Here is a 13786-nt window from a genome sequence, read left to right as displayed (position 1 = left end):
AAGTGGATGTGCCTGTGCTGCTTTCATAAACATATTACATAATATGTAAGGGAGATTTCAGACTGAAGTAACAAGCGACATATGATGATTTCACCAATCGAAAGCAGGTTTATGTGGCCCATCATGCTGCTACAGGGTGAAATGTTCCTGCTGATTGCCTCGTTCCCAAGCAACACGTGGCAAATGGCACTTAAGTGTGAAATCTTCCTTAGTTGTCACACAAAATCATACCTATATGATTAAACCTGTTGGGTATAATTGTCATCTTTTCTACTTGTTATAAAAAGTAATTGAATACCAACTGATCCAATAGTCGGTTACTAATCCATTATTCTTTGTTGACTGCTAAACAGAAAAAATTAACATTCTATGAAAGCTTTTCTGGCAGGTTTGCTTCACATATACATATTAAAAGTTACCACTCAGAATGGTAATTCTGGTCGATGTAATCATTTTTAAAAACCAAGTTCTGTGACACCAGGGTGAGTCAAAAGTTCATTCGTTGTTGCACATGGACATTGAAACTGAAGATACAAGGCGTGACATCAGACTTATTCGGCAAAGTATAGGCCATTCTGATGTATGGTCTTGTGCCAACGTTCCATGAAAGTCATGATCCCACGACAATACCATTCAACTGGTTTCGAGGCTAAAAACTCACGCACCCCTGTTTTCACAGCATTCAATGTGTCGAACTGTTGTCCTTGCAGGAAATGCGTGAGAGAGTGAAACACATGGTAATCGGATGGCGTGAGATCAGGGCTGAATGGGGAAGGAGACAACACTCCAGTCCTGCAGGTTCTGGGTAACAATTCATGACTGGTGACATGGGACGTTATCGACCTGTAACAAGGCTCTCTTACGATACATCAATGTTGGGTACTTCTGGAGCATAGCATCTGGACCTGCTGTGGTTGTACAGCGTAAAGGTTCCCATCAACAGCACGACCATCTGGTACGAGTTCCCAGAATACTGGACCATCAATATTCCACCATATGCACAACATGACCTTGTTTTCAAACAGTCCCGTTTGAACAAATGGCATTGCTTCTTGCGGTGGCCACAACCACTGCTTAACTCCGGCAGAATATCATAGAAAGATCCACTTTTCGCCACCTATGACAATTCGATGCCAAAATCTGTCGTCCCGTGCATTTTGAAGCAATTGTTGACAGATGGAGACTTGTGGTTTAGCCTGTTGTGGTGTCAACTTGTGCGGAACAAGTCGAGGCCGTCGAGAGACAAAACCCATTTGGTGAAGAGTACCAACCACGGTGATTTGGGACGATTCAACCTGTTGTGCCAGTTGCCGCGTGCTGATGCTCGAATTGGCTGTCACGTGCTGTAGCAGGACATATGTGTCCATGGCACCAAATCTCCCACATCGGGCTTGTCTTACACATTCATGTTCCCAGACGAGAACAGCTTCAACCATTTATGTGCTGTCCTAATGTTCACTGTGCCGTCACCTTCTACCACACAAATTTCCCTCTTTTTTTCAATAATGCCGTAACAAGATACACACGGCCAATTTGTTGACCTCCATGATGGACTGCCGTAATTGCACTGTGCCTTGTCAAAATGTGCTGTGCCTGTATGAATGTGTGTACCAGGTGGCGTGCACGTCACGTGCCTACCGTGAAGTGCTTACTTGCCTTTCTAGGCTTTTTCTCCGGCTTCACTGTTTCCCACGTGAAAAAACAAACAAACTTTTTGACTCAACCTGGTAGCATTTTATGTAGCAATTTCTCTGGCCAGTGAAAGGGAAGTAAGAATTGGATTAATTTTCAGTAATGCAGAAAATCATGCAGGAATAAAAATAATTTCTATGTAGAATGCAGGACATACTCAAGATGCCAGCAAACTTGTGATAAATGAAAGAAGTCAAAGTTGTACAATACCTTTAGTGTTCCATTTGCGGCATGTACAATGCTAATTTAATTTTTCAAGTTTGTAAATCAAAGACATATCTTTTATCTTACACTAGTTAGCCTAGCTTCCTTTTTTGGTACACTAGTTTTTTTGTTTCTGACATGGAACTTGTTTCACATTGAAGTATTACCAAGGTTTGTTTATTTAAAACAAAGTGCTTCATTAATAAATGAGCATGCAATATTTAATAAGATTTTAATCAACATTGGTTCATGTGGTGGAAATAGCATTCTCCCTACGGTCCGTATCTGACTATGAACAACTTAAATGCCTCCCCCACCCCCTCAATTCAAGTTTTTACATTCACTCAAATTGTCCACAATCCAATCAGCCTTCCGTGTCATTGCTGTGGTTACGTGGTGTTAGAAATGTGTTTTTATAATACGTTCGCGGCTCAGCCATAACCAAGAGCCGAACCTGAGTCTCTAGCATTCCATGTCATTCCATGTCAATGCTCTATCACTGAGCTACCAAACCAAGATCTGGCTTCACCCCAAATTTCACTACTACAGGTGTCTCTGGAATGGCAATAGAGTTGTGATGAAATGAGGAAAGAGACATTGATCATTCAGAAAATGCAGAAGTATCTGGACACAGACACATATTTGTCTGCATCACTTTACAGTCAAGGGTTCCCGAGTTAATTGCCTGCTTAAGGCACATTTATTTGGTTCTTTGTGCATAAAATAGTTAGGTAGGGATGTCTAAATACAGACAGGATTTTATTTAGACATTGGTTAATTTTGTATCTGGATTTTGGATGATTGGATGCTGGTTATTCATTTATCCATCCACCATCCAGATAATCTGAAAGCACTGTTCTTATCAAAGTAGAAAACTTGAAATGCAAATCCAGATTTCTTTCTAATTTCTTTTGTGGGTATCTCTTGGAACAATATTAAATCAGTACAATATCTAATTCATTGCTTATGCCACATATAGTAATGGCATTAGAACATGTTTAGGATTTGTATATTCACACCAAGATTTAGTTGAAGTATAGGGGAGTGTATCTGCCATCATTCCATTCCAGTATATCTGTTTGATGTTCCATGGGTATTACATTACCTAAAAGAAAATATAGATGAGTTTGAAAAGTGCATGTTTTAAATGCATATCAATGTGAAATGTTACAGAATAGTATTATTACATTCATCTAATTTGCAAGTACTGTACTGGTAAAAAAAAAAAAAGAATTGTGGGTATCCTGTTGTTCCAGAAATATAACAATATCATCCTATCTACCAAATGTGAGTTACATAAAATGCAAAGGGTGTGAAGTTCTTGAAAGAAACAATCTCGAATTTAATGTACTTGTCTGTGAAATATTATTGAAGGGCATATTTTCTTCTGGTTTTCCCTTTTTACTAACATCAATTCATACTTTTATTTCTTTACAAAATTTTAAGTTACAAACTGAGTACATATTATTTACAGGAGCATCTGAATTCGTACACAATTGGCAGCTTTATTGTTTATTTTCTGTCTTCTGTATACTTTAAAGAGAATTCAATAGAATTTAAACAGTATTCAGACTTAAAATTATTTTCAGATGTATTAATTGTTTACTGTATGCGTGCTGCATGGATTGACTGGTATTTGATTTTCCATATGTGCTTCATGAGCCAAAGAATTTCTTCCCCATATGACACACACAAAATACTGTATTTCCCCTTCTGTGTCAGTGATCCTTGTGCACGCACGATATTAACATTATTTTTATAATTTCTAGGAGACAAAGGGAATTAGAACAAAAGTTAGTGGAAGAAGAAACAGCTAAGAGAATAGAAGAATTAGTGAAAAAACGAGTGGAAGAGGAATTAGAGAAAAGGAAAGAAGAGATTGAAGCTGAGGTGTTGAGGAGAGTTGAAGAAGCGAAGAAAATAATGGAACAACAAATGATGGAAGAAATGGAGAGGAGACGAGCTAAACATTTGGAAGAGGAAAAGATACGAGAGGTAATACTACGCATATTAAAAAGGGATATGGTTCAAGGGTGGGTGCCAACATACGAAAAGGGTGGGTTTGACCAGTTTCATGGGAAGTTCCGTTATTTTACTATTTTCTTAAGAATTAATAAACAAGGAACACAGTCTTTTTAAAAATCACAGAAACTTATTAATAATACCAACTTTTCCACCCCTTTCATGGTTCACCATCTTGGTGGCTAGTTGAGATCTCGCTGCCAAAAGTTTGAATGTCAAGTCATGGCCTTGGCAATTCTCTATGAGTTCTCTTCATTAATTTTATCCAGCCATCACTCATCATCATGATTAACCTAAAGTGGCCAAAAAATCAATGTAATTTGAAGCATCACAAATATATTCCTTTATGTGATTTACGGCCGGTTTTTCAAGGTTCATGTTAGCGCATAACTGGAAGTTTGTGAAAATTTCTGTTTTTCAACTGGAAGTGTGGTGGTGATTATTTTAACCGATACTCCTTTCAGTTACCAGCCTAACTGGAAGTTGCGAAGCAACATGGCTGTCTCATGGAGCTATCAGAGTTCCACACTCGACCACTTCCCCATCAGATAAACCAGATACGATTCACTAAAAAGTTAAATTAGCATAGAAGATGACTTATTTTGTTTGGAAGAGCTCAACCGATGTCCAGGCAAACAGGGCAATTAAGCAGCATGGTTGCTAGAAATCTCTTGGCAAGGTCATGTTGGAGAATTTGTAACAAGAATACCCGCCCACCAGGCACACCAGTCAGATAGCAATAATTTGGGGCAGTGGTTAGAAGCACTACCTTGCAGAGCGCATTACGTTTTATGATACGCTGGTCCCGCTTTTTTTCTATATGTATCAATTATTTATTACGTATATTCCTTCAATTCAGACTTTATTGTTGAATGATCTTACCTCAGAAAAATCTTACAGCAAATTTTAAAACTATTTTTACTCTTTATATACACTCATTGACAAGAAATGAAGCACCTAGAAGGAATGGTGGAAATTAAATGAAACTGCATGTGTTGACAAGTTATGTGAGTGTATTGAAGTGATTACAAAATCAGATCAAGTGAACAACAGTGTGTGTGCAGTACAGGCGTACTGCTGACCCCATGTCAGTAGAATGTTGCACCCCCTTGGGCCTTGATACATTCGGCGATTCGGTTTGGAATGGAGTCGTAGAGCCCTTGTATCCTCTCCTGAGGCAAGTTGTAACTGGCCCTCAATATCCTGCAGATCGTCACTGGTTCGGAGTTGACGTCCAAGCTGATCCCACACATGTTCTATTGGGAACAGATCAGGAGATGTTGCTGGCCACAGGAGTACCTCAACATGATGCAGGCAGTCCATAGACACATGTGATATGTGTGGTCAACTTTTGTATTGTTGAAAGACTGTACCACGATGCTGTCTCATGAGAGGTAATACATGAGGATGTCTGTGGCATACAAGTGTGTCGTCCGAGTCCCCCAAACCACTACCAGACGTGATCTGAAGTCGTACCCTATGGCTCCCCACACCAAGGTGTGTCCTCTTCCCACGGCGCTTCCATACTCACACACGGTGGTCATTCGTGGTAATGCAGAATCTGGATTCATCGCTGAACATGATGCGACACCACTCATCAGCAGTCCATGCCTCCCAGTTATGGCACCACTCCAATGTCGCCGTTTGTGCTCTGGTGTTAACAGCAGCCTCCGCATGGGACAGTGAACCCATAGTCTGGCTGCTGCCCGTCTACGACCAACGGTGCGGGATGACACTGGGTGTTGTAGAGAGTCCTGCACCTGTGTTCAGATAGCAGATGGGGATGTAATGTGGTTGCATAATGCTTTGCGCACAAAACTGTGATCCTTCCTTGGTGTGGTCAGTCTTGGTGTACTGGAACCATCACGTACCCATTGGTGCCAACATCGGCCCGCTGTGACATCTGAATTCCCGATATGCCTGGCAATTGCACGATTAGACCAGCCAGCCTCATGTAGATTCACAATGCGGCCCCTTTCGAACTCCCATCAAGTGCTGTTAATGCTGTCTGATACGTTGATGCGTCTACAAGTCATTCACGGTATTGACTGAATGTCTGACATTATCAGGCCTGGTAACACTATCAAGTGGTGGCACAAGTAATTCACTCTGGTGGCTGTTCTAGATGGTACATATCATTGCAACTCTAATCATTTACATACCCATTGATGTTACACACATGTACGAAATGACGTCCAAATTGGATCTTTCCTTCTGGGTGATTAACTTTTTTTTGTCAATGAGTGTACTTTAATATTTATGAAAGTTTGCCTACAAAGTGTGCTCACTAAAAGGTTGTGTTTTCCTTCTTGAGCAACAAGCATTGCACAGAGATGGTACAAAGCTTGCAATCAAAAGACATATACAATCCGTACGTATTAATAGTGCTTACATCAACAGATAGGAAATATTAATGTTTCGGCTTTCAAGTTCCTTGCGCATCTTCTCTAAGAAAGTATGTATGCTTGTGCTCCGTAAAAGCATTTGAGATGTATGGGATTAGCCACTATTGAAAGAAAGTCAGATTTGTAGTGCTTGGTTTCCTTAAATTTATTTCAAAATCCTTATGGTGTAAGATGGGATAGTAAATTAGGTTAGAGGCAGAAAAGGGAAGGGGGCGTGGGGGAACGTACTTCCTTTGCTGTTAATTTTCATTACAATTACAGCGAAACCTTGAGATTTTACATTTTTCAGCAGACCCAAGCTGAAAAAACTTAAAATGCAGGAAAGTGAAATCGGGGAAAGTTTTATAACATTTTGCTATTTTGGTACCATCAAGATAGAATGCATAATGTAAGAAAATGTAAAATCCACGAACATATAATTGTGGATCCACTGTACTTGATTTTTATTGCCTTTGAATTTTTTTATCGTTAGTGTCTCATTTCAGACAGTGCTGGATCTCATGGTTGTCTCAGCAACAATTTTTCTTTTAAAAAATGACTCATTCCTAGAGCATTCATGTGCTCAGAAAAAATACAACATACAAGAATATTTGTTTAAATATATTTATTCAAAGAGCCACTGTGGTCCAGTTGGTAGGGCATATGGGAGACCTAGGTTGAATCCCAGGGTGGGTGATTTGAGGTGGGAAATTTTCAAAAAGCAGGGAGGAGGGTCTAAAGGTGGCTGGATCATGGTGCTGATCGCATCACTTGCACAAATGACTGATATTGTGCTTCTGTCAGGCTCTACCTCCACACCTTCCTGTGTCTTCATGGCATGTTGCATTGTGCCGGGTGTAGCTTTACCTTTTTACTAAATATGTATAAACTGCTCAGGTAAAGTTTCATTTAACCTGTTATCAATGTGCTGTTTGTAAGTATTTGGTGAATAATAATAATGTATTTTCCAGCACAAGGCCTAAGACAGTTTCTTGTGTCAAAGAAATATATACTTCAAGTATATAGTGTATACTTCTTTTACAATATAATAATTGATTTTATGTTAAACATGTTCAATGTACATAAGAAAAGTTGTTGTATAGTCATCATAAACATAGTCATCTCGAGTCCAGTTCAGAATAAGCAAGGCTAGCGGAAAGTAATAAGGAACTTTAAACAGAATAGGATTTACACTAGAATATGGAAGATTACCAATTACCAAATAGCATGTGATCTGAAAGTATGGATACGCTGCCTGATTATGCAACTCTGCCACAAACGAGCAAGCTGTATTCACTTTTTAATAATCACATTTGAATTTTTGATAAGCATTTGATAATGGTGACACATGGCATGGACATTAACAGTGAAGAACTCCCCTGAACTATGTTATGGCAAGCTTTGTGCAGTTGTTGAAACTCATTGAATTGCTGAAATTCCAATTGTTGGTTGAGTTGGTATGTATGCTTTGTTGCAATTTTGATGTACCTGAAACAATCATGAGGGGCAAAGTTAGCCATAGCATAACCTCCACCGTGGCTGTGATTGGAAGTATGTGGAGCTGTACCTCCATACTCCCTACATGCCTTCCTGGCACAATGAAATGCACATGGAGAAACTGTATTTTTTTTTAACCCTGTATTGTTTGAAGATAGTTAATAATGTCTCTTAATAATTTTAACAACAAAAAATAAATAAAACCTCTCACTATAATGTGTTCCAATAAGGATGTGTTCCTTGTGTATATGTATAAAAATTCAAATTTGTTTTTTCAATCTCCCTCCATTATTCAAAGCAAACCATAACTTTTCATAAGACTGGTCAAAATTTCTTCCTACACTTTATTGTTACACAGTGCTGTTACATATATGTTGAGCTGTATTTCCTTTTGACAATTAAAAAACAAAAAAACATGATCAATGTTAAGTAGATTTTCATTGTCATTTGTTCTTGAAGAATGTTCAAGTTTCTGAATATTTTTTTCTATTTCTTTTAACAGTTCTGTCAATATCACAGGACAGTAATTAATTATGAGACAATTTTAGTAGTTGTCATTTGTGGAAGGAATTATTGTGAAGAAAGAACTATCAAACTGTCAAGGACATAAGACTCTTAGAACGGTGTGATGTGCAAATACATCTGTGGATATTGTCCCATAACATGTGACTTTAGTATTAACCAATCCCCTTCCGTAGGTTTTCTGTGTAATTATTTTTCATGGCATGTTTCGTCTAGAACATTCTTTAACTTATTAATAATAGTTATTATAAACATTTTTCTTTCTTGAAACATTTCTTTCCCCCTGTAAAATTACAAGTAAAATTATGATGTTAGCCGTAGATAATAATTTTATGACTTGGGGAATGCTAATGTGCATTGTTTTAAGGGGGGTCAGGCCAGTGTGATCCCCATTTTGAAAATAAAGGTCAGCGTCGATATGGAAGACTACAACCTTTATACTTAAAGAATGCATTAGAGGCTGAGATTCATGTTTGCAGTGGAAGAAGCCATGGTCGTCAGCAGTGCAAGGTATTATCTGCAGTTTTTTTATATTTTTATGTCAATTTATTATTTTTTAAGACTTATTTGCAGGGTTGCCACATGCGTCCTGTCTAATGTGTAAGTGGTTTTTTTCCTTCTTGTAAGTTCTTTAACACTTGCAAATTAGTATTGTTTCTCACATGTTGCATTGGAATTGCATTGTTATAATTGCCTTATGACTTACTTGCAAGACAGGTCTAGTGGCATCCTGGCAAGATGTCTATGCTTTACTATGTTTTTGCTATGGTTTTGTACAGCATCTTGCCTAGTTTGTATTTCCTAAAAATGTTTTTCTTTTTTTTTATACAAATTGTTGAAGAGAGTTGCTCTTTTTAAATAACGTTCTGTAGAAGCACTATGATTTTTATGGATAATACACGACTCTTAATGTCTAACTGGAAAAAGATGTTTGTTAACATTTTGATTCAAAATTTCACATCCTTATTTTCACATATTATTATCACATACTATCAGATGAAAAATTATACTAGAGTTTGGACTCCAATTAAAAATTAATCAGTAGACCTGCATTAATACGAGTTGCATCAAAATTTAGCTTATTCAATTCTGCATTAATCTATGCTAACCAATAATTTTTTTTCGAATATGCCTTCTATTTTTTATCATCGTGAAAACAAAAAAAGGGCCAGTTGTTTTTAGTTTTGCAAACGATCGCTATCTTTGAAATTCTGTAAATCAAAAACTGGTTGTCAGATCGTTAAGACATTTTAGTAGGTTGCAGGCAGAAAGGTTTTAAACACAATTCTTAATTTTCAGGTTTTCAAATTTTCTCAAAAAAACATTTTTACATTTTTGTGAAACAATGTTTTCTTAGTATTGGATAGTACTACAAATACAATATTGGTCTTGTTTTGAAGCTCTTTGCATCTGTTTTTAAAAATCATTTTCATTGTTAATTCACATTACGAAACTGATTCTATACAGATTTTTATTCAGTGGAGAAAAGCTGTACGTGCAACGTGGCAACACTGCAAGCATTGACTTGCAGCACCTGCTAGCAGTTTCTGCGTGCGGTTCAATGGATATCGCTGTGTACCGTGTTGCTACGTTCCACGTACTTCTTTACTCCGCTGAATTAAAATCTGTATAAAATCGGTTTCGCAATGTAAATTGACAATGATAATGCATTTTAAAAACAGATGCAAAGAGCTTCAAAACAAGACCAGTATTGTATTTGTAGGACTACCCAATACTAAGAAAATGTTGTTTCACAAAAATGCTAAAAACGTTTTTTTGATAAAATTTGAAAACCTGAAAATTAAGAATTGTGTTTAAAACCTTTCTGCCTCCACCCTACTAATATTTCATAATGATCTGACAAATCGTTTTTGATTTACAGAATTTCAAAGATAGTGATTGTTTGCAAAACTAAAATGAACTGCCCTTTTTTTGTTTTCACGACGATAAAAAATAGAAGGCATACTCAAAAATAATTGGTTAGCATAGATTAATGCAGAATTGAGTAAGTTAAATTTTGATGTAACTCGTTTTAATGTAGGTCTACTGGTTAATTTTTAATTGGTGTCCAAACTCAAATATCTATAATTTTTAATCCGATAGTAGTTCTGTTTGTATTCTCATTATCATCCTTCACACTTTCCAGTTCTTGGCTGGTTCTGAAATGGAAGCAAACCCTCTTCTGTTCTTCCATAACTCTTCTCTCTCCACTGTTCCAATCCTGCTCTCCAATATCTGCTCTTTCCATTGACATCTTTATATCTTCCCTTTGCCCTTTTCCAATTTAATTTGTTTTCTGTTTTATATCATATTGGTAGAATAACCGGTATCAGTTAATTTGGTATCAGTTCTGTATTGGTATTGGTTAAAATTTCATATAATCCAAACCTATTCCGAACCATGAAAACTTTATGGAAATTTACGCAAATGTCACCGTTATCCTGCCTGGTGTTTCAAGGCTACAAGTTGACCAATAGTAGACATTCTAGACTCTCAGTGGCTCTTTAGCTAGAACACTTTTTGGGAAAATATAAATTTATGTTATGTATGAATAGAAAATTCTTCACTGCTTCATTGAGAACAATTCTAACCAGCTCTTATCTCCATTCATATGGCAGTCTGTAGGTCTATGATGCTGGTTGTACATATTTTATTTTTTGAGCTTCCATTCAGGACAAACTGCAACCTACATCTTCTGTATATTGTAACCACTATATTATTGCAATCATCATTCTTATGTGAGAAAAACCTATTTGCTATGCAGTGCAATATTAACCTTACTTTCTACCTACCAGTGTAGATTTTTTTGTGATATACCAGTCAAATCCAAATTTAATGAGCAACTCTTGATCAACAATAGATTTGTTTTAGTGTACTACTTTTAAAAATGCCAGTGTGTCAAATTTCAGTACACAGTTCCTTAAAAATTATGTATGAGTTTTAGTTTCTTGTAGTGCATGTTCTCGTGGGACAAATTACCACTTTTGCTGTATTAACATGAGAATTATTTTGTAGGAAGAAGAAAGGAAAAAGCGTGAGGAATTGGAGAAAATTATGGAAGAAAATAATCGTAAAATTGAAGAGGCCCAGAAAAAATTGGTGAGTGTTTTAAAATCTTTTCTTTATATGTAGATATCTAATTGCAGAAACATAATTTTTCAAATTTAGTTTTGATTTACGTATTCTACCTGCTGAGAATGACGAGGAATATAACCACTGACAGAAAAAAAACTTTCAATGGGAGAGGGATATTCATAATTGTTCATATAGTTAACAATATTGTGTACACTCCCTATGTATTACACAAGCAATTGTTTTATCAGACCGAATATAGGTTGTCTACAGTAGAACCTCGTTTTTATGTTTTTGAGGAGACAGAAATAAAAAAAATTAAATGCAGAAAAATAGAAAACCAAGAAAAATAGTATAATATTTTGCTATGTTCAGGGTGGCGACAAACTTGGTAAACCAGGAAAAGTCAGGGAATTTGAGAGGTAAAAAAAAAATTGGAATTTTGTCTTGATATTTTTTTTGTTTGTTGAAGTCATGGAATGAATGTGCCAGGCATTTGCTTTGAAATATGTTACGAATCACTGTATGGGAAGAGGAACTCTTGTTGCTAAGTCTCAGCAACTTGAAGGGTTCTTTTATGCAGTTCACAACCAACGTTCGAAGATTAATATGGAACAGGGATGTACCTATGAAATGCAAGAAGCTAATATATAACACACATTATATGCCAATAATTATGTATGGTGCAGTGACTTGGACAATGACAGAGAGAGACAAAAGAAAGATGCAGGCAATGGAGATGAATTTTTTAAAAAATATATTGGAGAGAACTAGAAGGGATAGAATAAGGAATGAGGAGATAAGACAGACAGTTGGAGTAGTGAAGCTTCAGGACAGAATAGATCAGGCACAGATGAGATGGTTCAGACACATGAAGAGGATGGATGCAGAAAGACTGCCTCTAAGAGCTTACAAGGTACAAGGAGTGGGAGTAAAGCCAAAGGGGAGACCAAGATGTCGGTGTAAAGAGAAGATAGTGGAGAATGGTAGGAGAAGAGGACAAGATTGCAACACCGTGGAGAGAGGAATGGTGGAAAACCAGAAAAATGGAGAGTCTTGACTTCTATGCCGACCCAGCCAGAGGCAGGAAAAGTTGAAGGATGATGATGACAACTAGGGTGCTTGGGAGGGGGGAGAGAAATTTGTGGAGGGTCAGAAATTTGATAAGCTTCTAAATATTAGCAGTAAAGTGCCGTGAACTATAATTTTTCATTTTTTCTTGTCTGTATGGGAGTAGTAAGGGGACAGAGCTGTGGACAGATGAGGATTGAGTGAGGGTGGGGGCACCACCACTGTAGTGCCATCCGATATTTGTCGGACGTCGTAGTATGGCATTTTGTTAAACATTCTGAGGGAACATGGAAACAAATAAGGCCGTTAAGCAACCCTATTATTTGTCGGACAAACATTTAGCGTACATTGATGCGTACGATTTTTGTTGGATATCACCATTCGACTAATGTAAAACTACAACAAAATATCTCACTACAACGTGCGACAGAAATCGCATTCATGACACCCTTATGAAAATAATTTTTGTTGGATGTCTTCGAACTGTGACATCTGAAAAAAATCGCATGCAGAAACAGAGCCTTAGACTTCTGCACCACTGCAAATATGCTTCTGGAATTTTATTACTCTTCTGGTCACTTGACCTTAGTTAATTTAGCAATGCGTGCAAAAGTTTTCTTTCATCCCACCGGCAAACAGAAATTTGCATGGGTAAACATTATTGAAATCTGACAATCTCAACCTCAGTTATCTGCTACACTCACCTTGCAATTCACCCCCCTCTCCCCTATCCTTTTAAACTCATGACATGATTTTTAATCTCCCACTGAGTGAAGTTAATTTTCAATGTTATGAATAGGGCTCAGCCAATACTGATACTGATGCCCATACTGTTACAAATTCCCACAGATACCAGTACCAATATTTATAAATTACAATAATTAAAATTTGTTCATGCGAGCCTCAGCTACTGGACGGGTGGGTCACAGGTGGCGGATAGTGAAACCTCCTTCAGATAGGAGGGGGAGCTGTGAATAAGGGGAAACCCAAATAAGCAATACCGAACCTAGGCGGCAAGGCTATCAGGGTGTGGAGGATGTCCAGTGGCATGGACATACTCAGCAAATACCACAGATACCAATCTACAACCTTGACAGCCTTGTGACATGGCGAATGAACACCACCATAAAAGTGTTTGCCCCTCTGCCTTGTGGACCTGAAGGGATCCAGAAAGGCTAAGGAGTCATTCCATGCGAAATCAACACAGCCTTTGACCTGACCATCTCCGATTTTCATGAAATTTGGGGAGTTGAAACTATCCATGGAACTTAGTAACTATGGAATTTTTTAGTTTCGTGCATCTTGTAATTGTTAAATTATTC

The 13786-nt window shown here is 37.4% G+C and overlaps 1 protein-coding gene across 2 annotated transcripts in view; it reads left to right on the top strand.

Moving 5' to 3' along the window:
• Positions 1-13786, top strand: part of Arglu1 (Arginine and glutamate rich 1) — a 48087-nt gene that overhangs the window by 14400 nt on the left and 19901 nt on the right. Inside the window, exons 3-4 of one of the 2 annotated variants that reach the window (XM_083122665.1) lie at positions 3666-3891; positions 11337-11420. In XM_083122665.1, coding sequence (XP_082978791.1) covers positions 3666-3891; positions 11337-11420 — 310 coding nt within the window. Of the gene's footprint in view, positions 1-3665; positions 3892-8301; positions 8691-11336; positions 11421-13786 lie in introns of those variants that run through there. The other variant, XM_083122666.1, reaches the window with a different exon arrangement.

This window comes from Lepisma saccharinum, chromosome 5, assembly GCF_977018435.1.
Source record: "Lepisma saccharinum chromosome 5, izLepSacc3.1, whole genome shotgun sequence".
Classification (NCBI taxonomy): domain Eukaryota; kingdom Metazoa; phylum Arthropoda; class Insecta; order Zygentoma; family Lepismatidae; genus Lepisma; species Lepisma saccharinum.
Note: the sequence above shows the minus strand (reverse complement) of the source record. Positions and strands in the feature narration are given on the sequence as shown.